Source organism: Tauraco erythrolophus, chromosome 4 (genome assembly GCF_009769465.1).
Source record: "Tauraco erythrolophus isolate bTauEry1 chromosome 4, bTauEry1.pri, whole genome shotgun sequence".
Taxonomy (NCBI): domain Eukaryota; kingdom Metazoa; phylum Chordata; class Aves; order Musophagiformes; family Musophagidae; genus Tauraco; species Tauraco erythrolophus.
Window position 1 is genome coordinate 86,834,606 of NC_141468.1, and position 22,354 is coordinate 86,856,959.

The 22,354-nt window shown below is 42.2% G+C and overlaps 1 protein-coding gene across 1 annotated transcript in view; it reads left to right on the top strand.

The window, feature by feature from the left end:
* WNK1 (WNK lysine deficient protein kinase 1) overlaps positions 1–22,354 on the top strand; it is a 106,754-nt gene that overhangs the window by 60,664 nt on the left and 23,736 nt on the right. The window contains 19 exon segments of the mRNA XM_086609663.1: positions 441–529; positions 1,934–2,153; positions 2,377–2,716; positions 3,845–4,032; positions 7,100–7,357; positions 9,073–10,293; positions 12,753–12,801; positions 12,804–12,823; positions 13,454–13,576; positions 13,578–13,599; positions 14,658–15,115; positions 16,267–16,483; positions 16,486–16,547; positions 17,220–17,311; positions 17,874–18,036; positions 18,594–18,710; positions 20,768–20,941; positions 21,713–21,764; positions 21,926–22,066. Coding sequence (XP_086465789.1) covers positions 441–529; positions 1,934–2,153; positions 2,377–2,716; positions 3,845–4,032; positions 7,100–7,357; positions 9,073–10,293; positions 12,753–12,801; positions 12,804–12,823; positions 13,454–13,576; positions 13,578–13,599; positions 14,658–15,115; positions 16,267–16,483; positions 16,486–16,547; positions 17,220–17,311; positions 17,874–18,036; positions 18,594–18,710; positions 20,768–20,941; positions 21,713–21,764; positions 21,926–22,066 — 4,006 coding nt within the window.

Sequence of the window (22,354 nt, forward strand, 5' to 3'; positions counted from 1 at the left end):
TTCCAAAAAGACCTCATATAATGGCATGTTGGAAACATGCTGGGAAGCAGCAGAATCCTTTGAAGACTGTCACGTTAATCACTTGGGTTTGTGCACTGGTGTGACACAGGAAGTATTTCCCTCCCTTCTCAGTCCAGTCTATGTCCTCGCCTCTAACCAGCATAACTTCATGGAAACGAAATGGTTCTCCTGTCATAACTGACAACCTAACTGCCAGAGGTTTCTGATATGGAAGTGTAGCTGAGAAATGGAGGGGAGAAACACGTTTGCAAAAGTCACGAACAAATAGAGAAATCTGACCCCAGTCTTACTGTTCATCTATGATTTACACTGGTGGGGAATTCAGGCCAGTTATCTGAGTAAAAATAGTTGGTCTGGAAACACAATCCAAACTTAAATCAAGTGGGCCTTCCAGTTTCTCTTCTACTTGTATGTTCCAGGGTGTCAAGCCAGCCAGCTTTGATAAAGTAGCAATCCCTGAAGTGAAGGAGATTATTGAGGGATGCATTCGGCAAAACAAAGGCGAGAGGTAAGTACTTTATTTTTCGGAGATGTTACTTACTGCCTGCGTCTTCTGTCTGTGATAATACAGATGCAGTTAGTTCTCGGGGTCTTCTGTGTCCTGATGCACGTTGGGAAGCCAGCCTTCTACAGCTCCTCTTCTTTGGTAGATTCTTATTCCATGATTGTTTTAGAGAATTAACAGCATAAGGAAAAGTGCAAATGCTGTAGGAAACATCTATATCAGCTTATTCAGACACTTAACTGGATTTTATTAAAACTTCGACCTAGTCAGCAAAATAGTGGGGGACAATCCTTCCAGATTCACAGGTATTAGGATTGTTTGGTTGGTTTGTTATTCTGGAATCCTTTGTTTCTTCTGTGCCTTTGATTTTGTTCTCATTTTATGGCTGATGATTTCGAGGGCTTTATTTTTTTGAATTCTTGCTGCTCATTTTCATCTGTGTTTGCTGCAAGATGATTTCTACTCGAAGTGAGTAACTTACACCATTATAGTAAATCTGTAACTGCTCTGATGGCTTATTTGTGGGATTTGTTCTGTTTTCTGTGTTTACATAGTTGTTGCTTACTGGATGTCCGATTTCAGAATGCTTCAGCCATCAGCCCTCCTCTAGCCTCCCACTATTCTCTTCAGAGCTAGTTTTGTTTGTGGATGTGTATTCATCCCCTTCTATTAGCTCTTGGAGTTTTACATCTGATGGTGATGCTGTGTATTTTTAGTTTCTGTTCTTTTTCTTAGTATTAAACCATTTTGTATTTTTTTCTCCATTTTAAGTTAATTTTGTGGCTGCACATCACTTATATCTTGCCATTTAGTTAGAGTGGTTAACCTTCAGACTACTACTGTTAACACTGTGTGTATATGAACATAGATTATTTTTTTTGTATCTTCAGGAAAAAGCTGCCAATTGTGCCAAACAGCATGCAACTGGAAGTGGTTCAAAATAGTATAAAATATGAAAGGAATTGTGTGATGCTTATCTAGTGCTGAATTTACTAGATGAGGCTTTTGATGAAATCTTGAAATAGGCTGAAATACCTGTTTGGATTACTGATTTAGGGACTAAGGGTTGTGTGTTGTATCTTAATGTTCAGTAAAACCAAACAATTTCTTCCAAGTTTCTTATTATTTTAGTTAAAATACATATCCTATTCAGTTGACTTAAATCTGTTGGTACTTCTGCTGACCAATGTGTGATTATTTTTTTTATACATGCGTAGCATTGTTGCATTTCGTTTCACCATCACGCTTTTAAATAGAAATTCAAATGATAGGCTGTCAAATAATTAAGGAGAGAAGTGTGGAATGTAGAGAATATACTTGGAGGATCATCAGGCAAGGATATTCCTTAATATTTTATGAAAACTTATTAACTGTGCGTGCTTTTTACATTCTTTCCCAATGTGCTAGATATGCTATTAAGGACCTTTTGAATCATGCTTTCTTCCAAGAAGAGACTGGAGTACGGGTAGAACTAGCGGAGGAAGATGATGGAGAAAAAATTGCCATTAAACTCTGGCTGCGAATTGAAGACATCAAAAAACTCAAGGGCAAATATAAAGATAATGAGGCAATAGAGTTTTCCTTTGACTTGGAGAGAGATGTCCCGGAGGATGTAGCACAGGAAATGGTAAGTGTTGATGGTGTTACACTGGTGTTACACAAGTACTGGTGTTTGACAGTGAAATGTAGACCGTCAGCCTCTGCGTTTTCGGCTGTTACTGTCTAGAAATAAACCAGCTGCAGCAGTTTGTGAATGAGAAGGTAGCGTCAGAGAGTGGTAGCTTCTCTTGTAGCTCTACACCAGTGGCTGTCTGTGACAGTCTGAATTCTGTGAATATATCCTCCTTCAGGTGGAATCTGGCTATGTCTGTGAAGGGGATCACAAGACGATGGCGAAAGCTATCAAGGACAGGGTCTCTTTGATTAAGCGAAAACGAGAGCAGCGCCAGTTGGTGCGAGAAGAACAGGAGAAGAAGCTTCAGGAAGAAGGTAGTCAGAAGCAGCAGCTGGAGCAACAGCAACCATCAAGTGGCCCTTCCCATGCAGGGTCAAAGCATCCCCTATCTGTCACTGGTACTGCTCCTGTCCCCACTACTTCAGCATCGGTTTCTACACAAGTGGAGCCTGAAGAACCGGAAGCTGATCAACACCAACAACTGCAGTTCCAGCAACCCAGTATATCTGTTCTTTGTAAGTGTGCCAGTTGGTTTATTTAGAAACTCTTGCACTTACACAGTTCCCCCCTTAGAGTCTTAAACTTTTGGTGGGTGTAGCAGTAAATATCCTAAGGTGTTGCTGTCTGCCATTGCTGTCTGCTGAAGAAGGTTAGAACCACGAGAAAGCACAGCAAAATAAAATGCATTCTTGTGCCTTCACTGAGCCAAGGCTTGGCACAATTGACAGTCCAGTGTCTTAGCACAAAATCATTTTCCTTTGTTTCAAGTTAATACACCAAACGAACTGGGGCACCTGAAGCATGAACGTGTGTCCTAGTTTTTGCAGCCTTCCTGTAGGGGCAGTCCCTTCTGGCCCTGCAGAAGGCTGTATACTCTTGCAGCAGTGCAGTTAGAGCTATTGGGAACACTGAATCCTTTTTAACTTATGGTTAAGGTGGAAGTGAGGTTAATGTACAGGCAGTTCAGCTCATAATTTGCTCTCTGAAAAAAGGTTTCATTTTCCGTTTTACATTCTGTACATGAAAAGAGGAATTGACACTCCCAGCTTTTCCTCTTCTGCCATCCCAATGTTTGAATCAGTATTTCAATAATGATGGTAGGTGAGAAGTTCTGTGTTAGAATGGTGAAGTTAGAAAGCAAATTACTCTGTTCTTTAGGTAATAGGGACTTAAAGTTCTCTGCTATGTCTACATCAGATGCATCTGCCAGCCAGCACAACAGACCTCATTTATATGTCCATGTAGAGTTAAATAAACAAAAATAATAATTAAAAAAACCTTGGAAGATCACTCATAACAGTGTGGAATTTAAGTTTCTGTTTCTTAGTCTATCTAGTCTTTTATAGGAAGCATAGCTTACTAGTAAGTGTCTTCCCAAAGAACTTGTGAAATTACTGTGTTTTTTCAGAGGTTAGGAAAAGGTGTATTGGTAAGGAATTACTGTGTTGAGGAAGGAAAACTAAAACACACACCCACCATATTTTTTAACTAGCTTAAAAATCTACAGGAGGTAAAATGCTGATAAGGTCCATGTGACACAGCACAAACATCAATCTAATATTTGATTGATTATAATGCCTTCAAAGCTGTGAATCCAGACTGCAGTTCTTGAAACGCACGTTTTTATCTTTTAACTTCTGCAGCTGATGGGACAGTTGACAGTGGCCAGGGGTCATCTGTTTACACCGAATCATGTGTGAGCAGTCAGCAGACTGTGTCGTATGGTTCCCAGCACGACCAGTCCATCTCAACAGCTGCAGCCCAGGGATATGCAGCTTCAGTTGGCCAAGTGCAGTCCCAGCAGCATGGAGGATATCAGCCACCTGCAGCGGTAAGCCAGGACTTGCAATATCTCAAACGCATGGAATTATTTTTCTGTTTCTCTTGAAAGGAGAGAGGAAAGTCTGCAAGGCAGTCTTCAGTGTGTGTTTTGCATGTGATAGAAATTCTGCATGGGAGTAACGAGGGGTTATTTTTGCAAAGGTGACTGAGTCTAGGTGGGGGAAAGTTGCAAGGGCCTTATTTGTCTCTCAAGCTTTTATTTAATCTTGAGTGCACTTAAGCAGAATGATGGGTTAGGGTTTTTTATGGATAGAAGTAACACCCTCAGAACAAGACCATGTCATGAAAGTAAGCATTTAATCTCACGTGGGGAAGTGGTGTGTGTATGAAGTTACCAGGAATCGAGCCGTTGGTTTGATTTGCAGAAGCAATTAGAATAATTTGAGCTACTGTATGAAATTGCTGTGTGTGTTCTGTGAGGCTTTGATTACAGATTCTGCAGGTAAGATTTTATTTTTTTAACTCTTATAGAATGCTGCATGTGAGAACTCCAGATTGAAAAGACCCCACACCCTTGTTCCCAGTTTTATTTCTAGCTTGTGTTGAGTTGCTCATCAGTTGCCATGCATATTCCTTTTCCCTGGACAGTCTGCACTGGGCACAAATACTTTTCCTACTATGTTCATTTGTGTTGCCCTTTTATTTTGGTATGTTTTTTTCCTTGGTATGTTTTTAGATCTGAGTATGAAAGTATGCAGAAATCTATTCTAACTCTGGAGTTAGAACTTCTGCTACTGTTATATTGTCTTCAGTGGTTCCCTTGTTGCTTGTTTTTTACACAAATAAAAATCTAAGCCTGAGGCAGGGATGTTATGGTATAATGTAGTAATACCATACGGGAGAAGATGTGACACTTAAGACTGAGGGTCCTCACTTTTTTTTGGTACCTGTGGCTGTAGGCTGTGTTACAGAATCCTTGGTGTTACTAGCATTTTTGGAAAATGTGCTGGTTTCACTCAGAAGCAAAGCATCTCCATCTTTTTCAAATGCACTTAACCTGAAGCGTGTGGTACTGCTAGTCCTTGATTAAATGAGTTTTTAATCCCTCTAAATAAGCTTTTGTTCTGGGTAAGCCATGTTTTGATGTGTGGGCATATATTGGACCAGAAGCCATTTCACTGCCTTGGGATGGCTGGCTTCCAGGTTGAAAGACCATAATCTTTTGAGAGGCGATGGGAGAACAAGCATGTGACAGATGTATAGCCAAGCTACGTAGCTCACTGCTCAAATGTGCTCTTGCTCTGTGATGACGACAGTGGCACCAGGAGGTTGGCAGAACGGAGTAGAACACTACAGAACTACTAACAGTTTGTTGGGAAGACAGTATGACAAGTCAAAATGATACTGACAACTGGAGAAATGGCCTTAAAAAAAAAAAAAATGCAGTTCCATCAGGACAAGAATGAGGTTGATGCTTAAACAGGAATAATCAGCTGCACAAGTGCAGAATGGGCAACAACTGACTAGGCAGCAATTCTGCCAAAAAAAAAGTCAGGGATTACATTGGACCACTAGCTGAACATGGTCAAAAACATCATGCTGTTGTGAAAAAGGCAAACATCGTATTATGAGAAGTAGTACTGCTCTTGGCCATGGGTGAGTCTATCCTGGACATTCTGCTTGAGCAAATTTGAGGGTGAATTGGGAGAGAATTCAGAGGAGGGTCAGAAAAGCAACCCACCAGAAATACAGTAAACGTGGTTTATGTGAGAAGGCTGGAATAGTTAAGACGAGCTTGAGGGGAAAGCAAGCTCTAAAGGCTGCTGCAAAATAGGAGCAGGCTGACCAGAACCAACATGGTTTTCAGATAAAATAAGAAATAATAAGCCCGAATTGTACCATGGCATTATTGCTTGGGAAGGATTTTTTTCAAACCAACAAGGACAATTACGTACTGCAGTCTCCATCACTAGAGATATTTCTGAACAGTTGAGATAAGTTAGTTAGGAATGACATATATAGTCTTGCCTTGGAACAGGCAAAGATTATGGATAAAGTATTTATTTAATGCTTTGAGTTTCCTTAGGCCTCTCTCCCAAATCTTTTAACAGTCTAGCAAGATTTCTCACATCAGAAATCTTTAAAATCAGATCTCCACTGGATACTTTGAGGTTTTTTCCCTGGAGGTCTGTATTTGATTTCAGTTATGTTAAGGAATTGTGGATTACATCCATTACATTACCATTAGAGCAGGAAAACTTGCAGTCAAAGACTATCTCTTCAAAACACCATCTTTTCATTGATGTAAAAAAAAAAAACCACAACCAAACACCTCTCTGAAAAAGCAATAACAAAAAAACCCAACCAACAAACCCCACCCCAAAACCTAATTCTCATTCTTCCAGTTTGCCTGGATTTTTGACCTGTGGCCTTCTGGATTGTGGCAAGATGACAAAATCCTGATGCTTTTGTTGGCCCAGTGTCTGGAAAATGCTTGTCCAAGACTAATTTTACTGAAATTTCCATAAATTAAACCAACTTTTTTCCACAACTCACGTTGTAGAATGTGTAATCTTTAAATTTTTACGGTCATGTTTAATTAATAAAGAGCCAACTGCATATGTTTAGTCCCCTTAATTCAGGGAGGGAGGTGCCCAAGCAGAGGGACTTGAGATGTCGTGTATAAACACACATCCGCTCCCTGAACTACGAAAAGTTGAAAGTTTGAAAGCTCATCAGTTTCTGCTTGGGCTTTTTATTTGTCAGACTACCAGATGCTGTGAGTGTAGACAGTATGGGCCACATCAGTGGCCCCCCAGCACACGTTCTCTCCTGTCCATCCTGCCATCTACATGCTTCTTGTAAGGTCCTGGGGAACTCCCCGCACTGTCAGTACCCTCGGGCAAGTTTGGGTCCTCAGAGGGGCACAGAGCCTATTCCCAGCGTGTGCTGTCATTCATTCAGCATTTCTCATGTCTTCTTGCACACATAGTGGTCAGTATTGGGCCTCTCATTGTTTGTCTGCATTTCTTTTCTACCTCATTATAGTTTTTTACTGGTTTTGTTCTTTTTTTTTTTGAAGTGTTCAATTCTTAACTTTTGTTTTCCTCCTTTAGCCTCAACGTGGTCGTAGCATGTCAGTCTGTGTCCCCCACCTTCCTGCTCTTCCCTCTATGTCCTGCATCCCTCTCAGTGCTCCTTGCACCCCACCACCAGCGCTGTCTGCACCTCTCTCTCCTTTCTACCTTCGGACTACCCCTGAAGAAACCTTTGCAGCAAAGCTTTCTAAAGCCCTGGAAAGTGTCCTGCCCATGCACTCTGCCTCTCCACGCAAGCATCGACGCTCCAGCCTGCCCTCCCTCTCTGTCAGTCCTGTATGTGTTACCATTTGCCTCCTGGCACAGTAAGATAAGTTATCATTAAATACATCCTGGGCTTTGGGCATTTTTAAAATGAGAAAATGAAGAGCTGATTCCATATTCCTTGTACTGTGCTGCTGGAACATTGATATTTTTTTTTTTGGCAGCAGTACACTTAAACATTATCAAACAGTGGCTGACTTTTTTTTGGTATTTTAGGAGAGTATAAATGTGAATTACCCAGCTGTACCACAGAAGGTAAAGACAGACTAGTTCTTATCCCCTTAAGTCAGAAGACTAGCTTTTTATTTTCTGACTTCTAAGCAATCATCGAGTGTGAATTAAGCCCTGCACAAAACGATCAGCTCTTGAAGCTTAGTTGCTGTGGCTTGTTATTTTAAAACCTTTGGCTAGTTGTGGAGGTGATAGCAGAAATTCAGAGTATGAATACTTCTGAGGGTTTTTCTTAGTTTTAATCAGAAATGCCACTTCAGCTGCTACTCGATGGGAAGAAACCATTGTTTCATGTTTCTCAGAAGGTTAGATGCAAGGCAAGATAGCTTGCAGGACAGGAGGTATTCTGTTTTCAGTTTTGGGCTTCGATTTACATGAAATAAATTTTGAGAAACACTTCTTTAACCTGAAGTGTGGAACTGGTTTTCAGAACATAGGATAAGTTCTTCATCCTGTAGGACCTTCTTGTTAGTCTTGATCAATATGGAAATTTGCTGCTGCTTTTCCAGAAAAAAGGGGCTGGGGAGAAACAGAACAATGTGGAAACAGTCATAAACAGAGTCTGTCTTCAAGACATTATGCTTGCTACTGACTCTTGTAATTTTTTTTTTTTTCCGTGTAGGGTTGATATGTCTCAGCATACTGTAGGCAGAAATGAAAAAATGTGGAATTACCAACTTCTTTGGTATTCTTACATAGAACTCTCTTAGTGAAAACTTCCCTACAAATCTTAAGTGAGATGAGCCTCATCAGATGGAGTGGAATTGCCTGCCAACTCTGCTGTTACTAAACCTGTGAATGTTTCGTTGTCCAGGCAAGAGTCAGGTTTGTTTCAGTGAGTGCTAATTTCTGATGTATGATCAAGAGAAGCAATCAAACTGGGCAGGATGGAAAGGCTCTGCTGGTTTATCATAATTTTTTTTTTTCATCTGTGGGCTGGAATGGTTCCGTTTTGTCTCACGAAAAATTTCTCTTTAGCTCCTTGGATTGCATACGTAACACACTCCCGACAGGACGCTAGCACTGTGGGTTTGGTAGTGGACAGGATTAAGATTTAATGCCATTTGTGTTCTAAATGCAAACTAGAGGCTCTGTGTTGTTGCTGCTATCAAATTCAGAATTTTCATTTTCCCCATATGGTAATAACCTCAGGGGTTTGATCAACCTTCAAGCACTGATCACAACTGGTAGCCCGGGACAATAAATCTCGTTACTCCGTTAGGAGCAAAACTGGCTTATTTTTGTGACCTATTGGAATTGAACTGGAAAAGCAGCTCTAACCCAAGCAAATGTTTCCATTTGTAGCTCTGCCTGCCATGGATGTATTTAATGGGTATTTACAACTCACGTAAATTTCCTAAGTATCGTATGTTTTTGACCATGAATTGAGTAGTCATTCTATAAAGTTACTTCACAGAACTGCCTAGTGAACTGTGCATGTTGATGTGCTTTCACTTTTAATGTATGAATTACTTGTCTTGTTCATGTCAATACAGCCTCAGCATCCGCGTGGGGGAACACCAACGTTCCCAGATTCACAGATATTTTTCCCAACCGTTCATGAACGGCCGGTGTCTTTCTCACCACCACCTGTCTGCCCGCCGAAGGTGGCAGTCGCTCAGCGGCGCAAGAGCACTTCATTTTTGGAAGCCCAAACTTGCCACTTCCAGCCATTGCTGAAGACTGGCCAGAGTTTAGTTCCACCTGGTGGTAATCCCACCAACTGGACACCAGAGGCATTCGTTATGCTGGGCACAGCAGCTCAGAGAGTCGCTGGAGAGCCTCTGCATGTGCAAGTTAATCCTGTGTTTGAGCCAGCTCCTGTCCACAGTGACTATAGATCTGGACCAACACCTCCAGAGGATGCTCACTACAGAATGCATCCAGAAGCTGTGTATTTGGTGGGCATGCACTATCCATCACAGGTATCGGAGCAGTGTGATCAAGTAGCTTTTAACTCTCATGCGACTGAACAACATTTGAAGCAGGTCTCTGAGTCAAACCATGGGCAAGGTGGTCCTCCACAAAACTCTGTGTTCGACTTTCAATTGGGGCAAACATACCTGGCAAGACACGTTCAGAACTTGAGGCTGGATTCTGGGATGGGTCCCCTTTCTCCATTATCCAGTGTTTCAGCTCCTCTGAGTGCAGATCCTGCTCAGATGACGTTCCACCAGGTGTTTGTTCCGCACTCTGCCCCGGCTGTGCTCTCTCACAGTGGTGATGGCAGAGCGAGCTGTGTCTTTGAGTTCCATGTGCACGCACCGACTTCTGCTCCAGCAGAAGGGGCAGTTTTACCCCAGCAGGTCTACAGAAGTCGCCGGGGCTCTATGGAGACCAGTCAAGAGGAATCCACTCAAGGCATAGGGTCACATGGTCGGCTTCAGCCTGTGACAGAGGAGCAGTGTAACTATCTTGGTCCTGAGTTAGCAGGTCCCAGAGGGGGCTCTGCCAGGCGGAGCTGGCCGGAAGGAAGCCCAGAATACTCCAGTGATTCCTCACAGCTGACTTCCTCTGACACTGGCGATTTCCAGTCTCCTCCTCCTACAGGGGGGTCATCTTCTGCTTTCGGTTCCGACTTCTCATTGCCCATTGTTCAGCTGCCTCAGAAGGTATTGCAGGAGTCGCAGCTCTTCATCTGCTTCCCCCAGGGAGCCTCGACTCAGCAGGCCTTGTCCACCTCGCTTCCATCAGGACCACCTGCACTCTATCCTCAGGTTACAGGAACAACCCTTCCAGAATTTCTCTGCTTTTTCTAAGTCATACCTTGCACTTAAAGGGGACCCTTGTTCTTAGACTTGCTCCATGTGGTTCTAAGTGTTAGCATTCATGGGGATGTCTTTCCACCGAGTCAGCAGTACACTAGGATCTCTTTAACTTCCCAGGTTGCGATGGAATAAAGAGACATCAGCAACCACTTGGGCAGTGTTCAGCTTCAGCTGAAATACCGGTAGGGCTTTGGTTTGAAGGGTAACAAATGGTCAGTGTTCCTCCTGCGCCTGGTTTTTCTTTTGGCAAGAGATAGCTGGAAGTACCGAATTGGCTTTTAAACAATGGGTTTAATGAAAAGTGTCTTCTCCAGAGTTGGGATAAGCAGGGAGAGGAAAACTTGCTTTGTGTTTTTGTTCCTGCTCCTTAGGCGTTTAACGAGAGTGTGGTATTTGAAGTTGAACTTCTGTATGAATAAGTTTCATTAGACGACAGCAAGGTGTGTTTTGGACAGTCACCAAATTAAAGAGCTTTCCTAGCCTTGGGGGAAGAAAGTGGGAAGAGAGGAATGGAAGGGGCTATATTATGTACATGGATTTGGAAATGTACATTAAAGAAACTAACAAGCAGAATAGTAAATTAGTGGCACAAACAACTGTTGCTACCCGGTATTGCTTCCTTATAAGCCTAGAATGTGGTGTCCTTTAAAAAGCAAAGTTGGAGAGCCGAAGCTTGGTTTGGAGCTCCGTGTTTTATCAGCATACGTTGTATTTGCACTCGAAATAGTCAGTAATGCATCTGTACGCTGTGACTGCCAGGTGTATGTGTACATACATTGTGTCTGCACTTGTAGTCTGAAACTTCTCATAAGATTTTTTTTTTTTTGTGAAAGAGAGGATTTACTTTAAGTAGACTTCTCTCTTATTCCTTCTGTTCTTGGAATTAGGGTTTCTGACGTTTTAGTTACTGGAATATTAGCAACTTTGGGATTTGTATTAAATTGGAGAATAATCTTTCTCCTTTTTGTGGTAAGATGGAGAACTAAGTATTGGAGGCTTTCTGAATGGCATAATAAAGGTGTTTAGTAAAGCTGAAACAGTTTTAATCACTAGTCCGATTCATTTATAGAAATGAATATATCTTCAACATCTGTGCTGAAGCAGAACTTGCGAGTGAAGCTGCTACGCAAGAAGTTTGAAAATTACTCGAGGATTGTTTCTCCGTAAACCACCTCTGTTAAACTTGAGGAGGTGACTCCTGATGGGTGTGAAATACATCCGGAAAACACAATAAGGGATCACGATTATTTTACAGAATATAAGTTCTAGGCTTTTATCTAATTCGTTAAAAAATGAGAATATGAGCACAAAGTGGGTCGATGTGAACAGATGTTCCAGCAGTGTTTAGATCTGAGCCAGTAAGGGCTTCGAGCTTCTAAAACAGCAAAGAAAAAATGGTTCTTTTCATTGGCAGTCTGCTTTCCCCAAAGTTTCTATAACTTAAAAAGTATGTAGCTTTAATGAACTTATCAGGAATAAGCTTCTACAAGCTAATGATCACAGCATTAGGGAATGTTACTAGATTTTTCTGATGTGATGCATATGCACCAGCTATGTGCCTCACAAAGGCAGTTCACCAAGTGGTGCCTGCTCAGGGAACTCATCTGAAAGTCTTGGTCTAGTTGCCTCCCAGGATCTGATAAAGAAATATAATGAGTACAAAAAACAATGAAAATCCTGGGATCTGATAAAAAAAATGTCAGCCACAAAGTGATAATGAAAATCCATTCCATTTTCCTCTCCATCTTCCACACTCATTTGTATGCCACTCATCCATTTTTTTCGTTGCTTATTCATTCAGAAATTCTGTCTTAGCTAGAACGTGAAGCCCCAGATTCTTCAATATCCCATTCTTGGTAGCCTTTGGATGATAGTGAGTCTGGAAATGATGTCTAGCTTGTATTTTGATATGCCTCTCAGAGGGACCCTCATGACATGTATGTGGACTGAATACTTGTTATTGGTCTAGAATTCTGTATGTCTTTGATTTTTGTAACAGATTTATTCCTGCTAGCCTCCTTCTACCCCCCCCACCGAACTGTGTTAGAACACATGTAAAGGTAAAACTTAATGCCTCTGTTTCCAGTTATCATACCAAGGCATCCTGCTCTTAAAGCATCATCACTGGAAGAAGCAGCTGGTAGGCTGATCTGTCTCATGTTGAGGGGCACGTGGGTTGCAGAGACTGTGTTGGTTGTTTTGGAAAACGTAAACTGCGGTTCAGTACTTTTGTGCATTGGTCTGCTTTGTTCTGGTTGTTGTAGTGGAATTTGGCCAAAAGGACTAGTTTGTCCAAAAGGACAGCTAAAACCTATTCCAACCAGATCTTCCAGGCAGCAATGATTTTAACTGCCTGCTGCACAACCTGTAGGGCTTTTAAGCTGATTATTTTTTTTTTCCTTCTCCAGGCACCGGTGCAAGGCCAGTCAGCCTCGAGCAGTGCAGCAGTACCATCCCAGCTACCCAACACACTCAGCAGGTAGGATGGACAGTCCCTAAACCTAGGATGAAAATACTTTCAGTATAGGATTTTGAGGACTTTAAGAGCAGTTGACTACCTCTGTACCCCCTTCAACCCATAGATTTGGGACAAAAGCAAAGGAATCCTCTGATTCTCACCCAATCTAACATGCTGTGAGATAAACTTTGTTGACTTTCTGAAATGTATTTTAGAATCATGTCAGTGATTGTTTCTTGTGTCTACCTTCCCCAACTTTCACCTGAGCTGGCAGTGGAGGTCCCATTCAAGGGGAGGCATGTCAGGATTTGCAAGTTAAACCATCTAGAACAGGCCGACTTCGTTTGCATGATTTCTTCTAACTGGAAGTACTCTCTTCTGCAACATCCTCTTCTCTTAACTGCCTTTTCTTCCTTTATGGAATCTCATTCTTGTTTTCACAGGTGAAATAATTCTGTTGCAAGATGTGGTGCTGATAATGGAGTTGTATTAGTAATGCTAATAAGTAATTGCTAAAGCTTAATTGACTCAGCATATTCAGAGAAACCACTGATGTCACTTATGAGGAGTAAAAGTAGAATCTAAATAAGATATGCTTTACAAACTTCTATGGGGGAAAAAAATAGCTTCTGCCTCTTTTCCATACTGCAGAATACACAGCAGCCAGCCTCTTCCCAACAACCTGGACAATATCAGCTGCAGCAGCCATCAGTTTCTGCTGGTGCCACTCCCACACAAACTGTCTCTCAAACTCAAACTTCACAGGTTATGCCAATTGCCTCAGGCAGCAGCTGGGACACAGGGTAAACAAAATTCTTCTTTCTAGCAGAAGACTTTTTTCTCTTCTTCCACAGCTGGCAATTTCAACATGCTACTACTTTCACTTTTGTCGTCTTTTCTAATTGTTTCAAAACATCATCCAGATAATAGTATTCTCAGTGTACTACAACTGTCAGTTTTGTTGGAAAATGTTGGAAACCCTTTCTTTCACACGTGGCAGTCGTGAATAATTTGAGGGAGGGATAGCACTTCCATGCCCAAAGATCTTTAAATTGTCAAAAATACCATGAGGCATATTGATGAATGGTGTATGAATGAATTTTCAGGAACTTGTCATTTCTCTGCTTCCCATCAATGTCTGTCTTCTGCACTGTTATGTGTGTAAAACATACTCACTTATTTAGGTAGAGAACCATAAGGGCTGCCTTCTCCACTCTGTCATCTTTCTGTTCATCTCTTCTCCTTTACTCCTACTCGATCAAGAAGCTTCTGTTACTGAGTATTTCTTCATTTTGGCTCATATCTCTATCTCCAACATGTGAGCCTTGATTTTGTTTTTTAAATTGTTGTTTTATTGCTTGTTCCTGCTAAGGCTAAACTGCCTTTCTAGTCGCATCGTTCGCTGGCTTTAATTGACGTATCTCCTGCCATTCTCTGACTGCTGGCACAGTGGCTTTTCGTTCTCTTGCTTTAGTCCCCATACCCAAAGCTGGCAGATTTGTGGAAAGATTTGCACTTCTTTCCTGTAAGAAGGCAGGCTTGGCTCTGGGGACAGAGTTGAGAATTCGATTCTGTTTGTGCACAAGGCAGTGCTTCAGGGTGTTTGAACGTTGCTCTTTGACCCTCTGTGGGTGTCTGTTTCAAGAGCCTGTTGAGTTCTTCAGGGGAAGTGCAGCGAAGTGAGGACCTTTTGGAACTCCAGCCAACTTCCCAGCCACTCTGCCAACTGTGCTCCCCACCCACTTTAACAAAGTGCTATAACTTGAATAATTCTTTCTTTGACTAATGCATAAAAATTCTGCTTTCTGCAACCCTGCTTTAAAAAAAAAAAATCTATCTCTATTTTCTTTACCTCCCCAGCTTCCTGTTTCCCAACCAGTGTCGATCATCCAAGGCGAACCTCAATTACCTGTTGCAGCACCTTCTCTCCCTCAGCCTTCAGTTGCCCCATCAGTCCCCATTGGCTCTCATTTTCTACCCATGGGACAGCCCTTGCCAACTTCCATGGTTCCCCAGTTCTCAGTCTCTCAGTTGCCCGTAGCAGCTCCTCATGTGTCAGTGGCTCAGCCAGGTTTCCAGTCACTGCCCATTTCGATGGCAGCTGGCATGAATCAGCCACTGCTCACGCTGGCAACGTCTGCTGCGGCAACCGCCGTCCCTAGCCAGCTTCCCACACTGATGCAGCCTGTGGCTCAGTTGCCCAGCCAGGTTCTCCCGCAGCTCCTGCAGCCAGCTGTCCAGTCCGTGGGATTGCCAGCCAGCATTGGACAAGCTGCTGAAGCTTCACTTCCTGCTGGAGATGCTCTTTACCAGGTATTGTTGCAAGCCAGCAGAGCTCTTCTCCACGTTTTTACCTGTTCTTCTAAGGCACCAGGTCTGAACTGTGTGCCCTGGCCAACTCACTTCTCATAAGAGAGCCATTAAGCCACAAAGCTGATTTCTGTTGTGTGGGAAAGGACCGTTTTAAGGAGGGAGGGGAAAAAAGAGATCTTGGACACGCTGGTGTTTTGAGTGTTTCATACTTGGCAATGGAATTTTTCTAAAATGACAGAATCATAGTGCAGGACTTTGGTCAACCACTGTGTGAAAGAGGACAGCTGCATATCCAGCAGATTTGTCAAGTTGGGGGGAGAAAAAAATACAAAAAATTGTGTGGTGTGGTTTTTTTTAAAAACAGAGGATGTGTGTTGGAAAGAAAATCAATGGCAGCATGTTTAGCAATGTCAGTATTTCTTTGTAAGCCTGGCAAGGGAGGTGGGGAGCAGGGAGGGACACGGATTTTCTAGGAATAAGTCACATGGCATGGATCTTGAATATATGTAAGTACCAAATTCTCGTCATGAAACGCTAGACTGTTGGGCACAGACTGCTTCAGCCACTTTGTGCCATCATGGTAAAAATGACAATCTGAATAGCGACAAAAATAGCAACTCGGCATTTAGTTGTTCTAGAGTGAAAACTGTATAGATGTGGAAGTATCTGCACTGGGATTATAAGGAATGCTGTAGAGCAGAAGCAGTGTGTAGGAATGTTCCTGGGTCAGCTCATCACAAGAGGACAGGAAGAACACAAGAACGTTTTTACTGTCAGTCTCAAGAATCAGCCCCAGTTGCATAACAGCATCTGAGCAGTATTGTTCAGCCTGAAAGTTCTTCAAACTCATTTCGAGTCTCAGCCCTTAAAAATACAAAGCCAAATAGGGGCCACTGCAAGACTTGGGAGGTGAAGATTGTTCTACCTAAGACGTGGAACTTGGAGTGGGAATATGCTTGTTGAAGCATGGCGACTCGCAAGCTGAGCTTCGGCTACCTGAACAGTTTGCTTCTCTGGGAAGGTGGACTTTGGGAGTGCTCAAATGAGTACAGGAGGTTGGAAGGTGCCCCTGAAACGGATACTTGTTTTACTGTCTTGTTTCCTAAGTAGCTCTGACATTTACTAACTTGACTCCTTCGGTTCTATTACAGGGCTTCCCGTCTCGGCTTCCGCCTCAATACCCAGGCGACTCCAGCGTGGCACCTTCCTCTGCCGTGGCCTCTGTTAGCATTCCTTCTGCCGTGCTGTCCCCTCCCTTGCCCGCCGATGCCATGGCTCAGCCCGGCTATCTTGCCCCTGTCGTGCAGCCGTACACGGAGCAGAACGTTTTAGTTCCCATGGGCAGCCTAGGAGGGCAGGTCCAAGTGCCCCGCCTGCGGGGAGTTTGGCACCACAGGCCTCATCTGCCACCTCGCAGCAGGCAGTTGTGGAGGTAAACGTGTTGAATATAACGTAATGATACGTTTAGGGCTTTGGATTTTGCAGCGGTGTATGTGTGTGGGAACTAATCCCTTCCATGCTTGTCTTAGTTGGAAATTAATATTTCAAATGACCTTTTTCTTACAGCAGAATGTCATGCCAATGTGGGGACCTTGTTGCCACTGGCTGTTCTGTTGGGAAGTGAGTGTGCACCCTGCAGGCAAAAACCCGTTAACACTTCACTTCTCGCTAGTACTGTAGAACATTTTTTGCCATTCCAAAGACAAACTGCGACCGATAACCTTTGAGAATCTGTGATTATGCCTGTTCCCTGCGGCGTTCTTGCTGGGGAGGATTCAGATCGTCTTTGAGCTCTGCATTGGCTTGCCTTTTGCACGTTCTGTTAGTAAGACTGGCTGCATGGCGAACTGTAGTGACACGTTGCAGTAGAAAGGATGGCTGATTTCCTCTCCCCACCCCTCCACAGATGATGATTTGCTTCGCTGCAGTTTGCTCTAAAATATTTTGTAAATTAGAGCTGTCTAGATGCCAGCTGTCTGAAGTTCTGAAAAGGTAGTGCTTTGAGCTTTACAACTGATGTGGGAGGAAACGTTGAAGACTACTGGATTGTTGAAACGGAATGGTATTCTTTGGGGAGGTTCTTGATGTAGGTTTCTATCCATAGGGTACTCAGGGTGTCTCACAGACTGCTCCTTCAGAGACTCTTCCAGCAACACAGCCTGCTCAGTCTACCCCTTTGGCTTCCTCTATGGATAGGTAAGCATGGTTTTCTTTTTCAATTCCATGCGTTAGATTATTCTTCCTTGGGTGATCTTTAGGTATCTTTTTCAGCAGGGTTATTTTTTCACTGAGGGTGTTCTTGAGAATGTGAGAAAATAAACTACCTAGAGGAAAAATAGACTTATGCGAGTTGGAGTGAGTTTTGATTGGCAGCAGGGTATGTGTAGTTATTTAACTTCTAATCCTTCTATATTTGTCTTGTCAAATGGATCATAAGGGATGCTTTCCTGTCCTTCTGCCACTTAAAACTCAAACTCCAAATACCTTGAAAACATATTCAGAAGATATATTTGTACAGCTCCCTTTGCAAGAGAGATGTAGCTATATAGTTACTGTTAGAATTGCTATTCAAGCAACCCTAGGCGTTGACAGGACTCTTCCCCTACTCCATGAAGAAGAAGCACCTACTCTGATGAAGAAGCACCTACTGCTATCCAGAAAAGGATACCCTTTGGTAGCATGAACTGCATGGTTGCAGTTGTGGAGTGCATGGAGGACAGGAATGTCAAGTTTGGTGGTGGTTTGTGGTTTTTTTCAGTGCGCATTCTGATGTTGCTTCGGGATTGAGTGATGGCAACGAGAATGTTCCAGCTTCCAGCGGAAGGCACGAAGGAAGGACTACTAAACGGCACATACGGAGGTCTGTCCGCAGTCGCTCTCGCCATGAGAAGACTGCTAGGCCAAAACTGAGAATTCTAAATGTGAGTATTTTGAGATTACAGTGGCAGTTTGGTAGTGATGATGCCTTTTTTTTTTGAGCCTCAAAATTTTCTTTTCTTTTGAGGAATGTGTGTCTTGAGTGGTCTGTTTCTCCCCAGCCCAGCCTCAGAGCACACAAACTATCCAGTGTATTTTTTCTGCTTCTGGAGTCAGCTTTTCCAAATGTCAGCTATTAAGAGCTTTTTGGGGCATTAGATACGGCAAAATTAGCTTGCTTAGTCATGAGTGATTCCACAGACTATTCTGGAATATCTTATTTAGTCTTAGTAGTAAAAATAAGCCAGTGACCTGACCTGTAAGCTAGAAAGAAAGAAGGGAACGTAAGGAGTTTGAGAGAAGTGTGGACAAGGTGAGCTTGGAGGTTTGAGTAATTGGTAGATCTGGAGAAAAAATGATGTTGTACATGGCACCATGTATTCGACTGGAAAGAGGGAATATGTGTGTACTAGAGCAGTACTGTTGGGTGGTCTCTGTGAGCTTTAAAGAGCAAGTCCTACATTCTCCTGCTTTTGGATTGAAGTAGTTTTCTTTGCTTTAGGTTTCAAATAAAGGTGATCGGGTAGTGGAATGCCAGCTAGAGACACACAATCGGAAAATGGTTACTTTCAAATTTGATTTGGATGGTGACAACCCTGAGGAAATAGCTTCAATTATGGTAAGATGTATTTTAGAGATGAAGAATTGAATCCAGCTTTAATCACAATAGTAATATAAGCAGTCTGATTTTCTCATTTATGTTTCAGAATTGCTTTTCATGTAGCATGGCCTGTGCTCACCTTTTTGGTGTGCAAGCACAGCTTGTGACTCTGGGCACAGAGTGGTGTACCAAATTGACAGTTCATGTTGCATGCTCAATTCACCCAAAATGTGTGTGTTTTTACCTTAGAATTGTGAAGGTTTATCATGTAAATATGCTTTTGGTTTTTTGCAATCTATTTTTTTGAAAAACTGCCAACAACTTTCTGAAAGCACCGGGTTAAACAAATTCTGTTTGCTTTTCTAAGAGCAAACATTGCTTGATCTTTAGAACTTAAGTTTTGAGGGTTTTCCTGTTGTTCTCAACTCAAACTGCAACGTTCTGCCCTTAAAAGTAAGGAATGGGAATCTCTTTCTGATTTCTGAAAGTCAGTAATGACTGATGCTACTTTTGACTTGCTTAAAGGGAAAAAAAAACCGTCTCCATTCCATGTCTAGTGGTCAAGCACAGAAAAGAACTTGCCCTGTAGAGACAGGTTTAAATGAATACTGAGTGGGATGAAATAGAAATTCCCCCTCTTATTTTTTCCTGGGCTGGTACAATCTGAATGAAACTGAGATTGTTTTAGTGCTACTGAAGTGAGGGAGGATGACAAAAAGCAGTATCTTTTGCCAGCTTCTTGGGCACCTGAGCAATATTCATCCTTTAGCTTAGAGAGGTAACAGAATGCAAGAAATCTGTAGCTAAATAATTCCTATTAAGTGTGTGCTGGATTCATACCTGTCAACAGGAACCAAATCAGTGACACAGGGAAAATTACCTCTTGGCTGCTAATGGCTTTTGAAGAAAGAAGAAGCAATTGAGTTCTTGGCTGTGCGTGTGTGGGTAGTGTCAACAAGTCAATTGTGTGAAGTTAAGTGCCAAAAAATAGAGAGAGAATGCACAGATGTCTGTCTCATACTAAAGTGATCCTATGGAGGAATAAAAGAGTAATAAAAGGTTGTTTTGTTGTGGTTGTTTAAAAGAAAAAAAAATCCTTCCAAAAAAACCCAACAAAAACCAAAACCAAACAAAACCCCCCAAAACTAAAAAAAAAACCTGAAATCACAAAAAACACAGGTATTTGGAGATAGTAGAAACAAAATAAGTGAACTGTGCCTCCAAAACGCAGTCATGTAGTTGAAAGTGTGCAACCTGATTTAGGCAACTGAATCTGGAACTTGATGCTCATCGAGTTCTTGTTGAATGTTGAGAAAACTTTTGAGCGTGAGACTTTCTGGTTTCCTTTTAATCAGGATGCTACTAGGCATACCCCGTATGGGTGTCTGTCATTTCTGAGTTTTACCATGCGTTATTTCAGGAGACGCAATTTTCTCATGGGTCAAAGAAAACTAAGAAGGTCTTTCTAAATGCCAAGTATTCTTGTTTAAGCTTATTTCCTCCAACATAAGGAGCAGAATATGTTTTAATAAAGCAATACAGTGTGTTGAAACTAGATAGGCTTAAAAATCTTCCTCCCCTCGTATAGGCAACGTAATTAATTACTGGCTTATGTGCTGTAGCCAGACTTTGGTAAGTTAGTGATATGCAACCTGCATAGAGCAGAAATCCTGCATGGCATGGAAAGAGAGAAGCACAGAGCACATGTTGCAATAAAGAATTTTCAATTTTTTTTGTATTATAGTTTCTTCTCAGTGTGGCTCTTCATGTGCATTACGTTGGATATGAGGAACTGAAATAAGATAAGGCTGTTAATTTTAAATTTCACTGTGCTAAGCAAAGATTGAGGTGACAGTTTGATGAAGTGAGATTGACTGTACACCAGGGCAAATACCTCTGTGCTGGAGAGAATTTAGAAACAATTATTTTTTTCTCTAAGGTGTCACCGTCTCTATCTTGTGCGTAAGAACAGTGAAGGGAGGGCAAACAGTAGCACCAGAAGTAAATTACGATTATTCAGTATATAGTCTTGAAATAATTTGTGGAAAATCATTGTTGCTTTGTTCTTTTTGCAGGTGCAGAATGAGTTTATTTTAGCAACTGAGAGAGACTCATTCGTAGAACAGGTACGAGAGATTATTGAGAAAGCAGATGAGATGCTAAGTGAGGACGTAAGCGTGGAGCCAGAAGGCGATCAGGGTTTGGAGAGTATGCGGACAAAAGATGATGGTTTCTTTCCAGGGTCGCAGGTATGTAAAGGACAGATTGCCTTAACTATTCGTATTTCCCATTTTGGGTGGTGTGGCTTTGTGAGTAGAGCTAGCTAGAAACTGAGACTTCCTTTCATGAGAAATAGCAAAGCTTAATAATTAAACGAAAGACAGAGAAAGCTTCACATCAGGGTAAGAGCCTAAAATTCATTTAGAAAGCTGAATAACGTAGACATCTTGCTTTCTGACGTGTTCGAACGCTTCCAAAGCTGCTGAATTTCGTGACAGTCCGCTAAACAGTCTGATACACTGAGACTTCTTGGATTTGAGGTTGTTGAGGCAGGACACTGAAACCCCCAGCCCTGCGCTGCTCGCTACATGCAGAGAGCCTGGACTCAGGCCCTCTACCCAGTGAGCCACTAAAGGATGGTATGGCTTGGGTCAAAAACCCAAATTTGGAAAGTCATTGCTGGGAATTAAGAAGGGATGCCGTTTCCTGAATCTCTGCCTTATTTCCACTCAGAACTAATTTGAAACATCCATTTCTCTGTGGAGTATTTAAGGAAGTCAGCTGGACTGCCTGTTGACAAGAGTGGTTAGATCAGTTTGTATCGACAGTCATAAGCTGAGAAGCACCCGAGAGCAGTAGCTGACACTTGTCTGGGCTGGTTTCCACTGGTTTGGTAATGGTGTTTGGGTCCAAGGTGCTGCTTACCTTCAGCGCCCGCATTGCAGTAAGCTAGCGTTTTAACAACTATCTTCTGGGTTTCTGTTTCAGAATAGAACTTTAAATTTTATCTTACTTTACAGAAATTAGAGTTCAAACAGCCAGATCCTACATCTTCCATGCCACAAAGAACAGGTAAGTCTTTTGTGATTTTTTTTTTCAACAGTTAACTTTTCTGTTTCAGCGGATGGGTGCAGCCAAGTTTTTATTGTGTATGATGGAGTGCACGTTGCATATTGCAGGTTGTGTTTAGTTACGACTGTGTGTCACTAAATATGTGACTTCTTTCCGTTTAGGGGTTCCTCCCAGCTCCTTTACCCAGGTTGTCCATTCTGCAGGAAGACGGTTTATTGTCAGCCCTGTCCCTGAGAGTCGATTAAAAGAACAGGGCTTTTTCCCATCTGCTGTTCCTGGAGGAAAAGAAACTCCGGATATGGGTAAGTGATCTGAACTCTTAAAATCTGGGGGCTAAGACACGTTCATCGAAACTGTGAAGTTAGTTAACTGAACTATTCCTAAACACCTCTTAAAGTACTTGGGGAAGTAAGGAACTGTCTGTGCTGGTAAGAAGTGATTATGATTTGGGTGATAGTATGCAGGATTCTCAGGGGAAAAAAATGTTGATGGGTTGTCTGCAAGACTGAAACCTTATTTCTTTATTTTAATGTAAGCCTGGGTTTGTAATTTTTTTTTTTATGCTGAAAGGTAAATGTGATCTTAGTCTA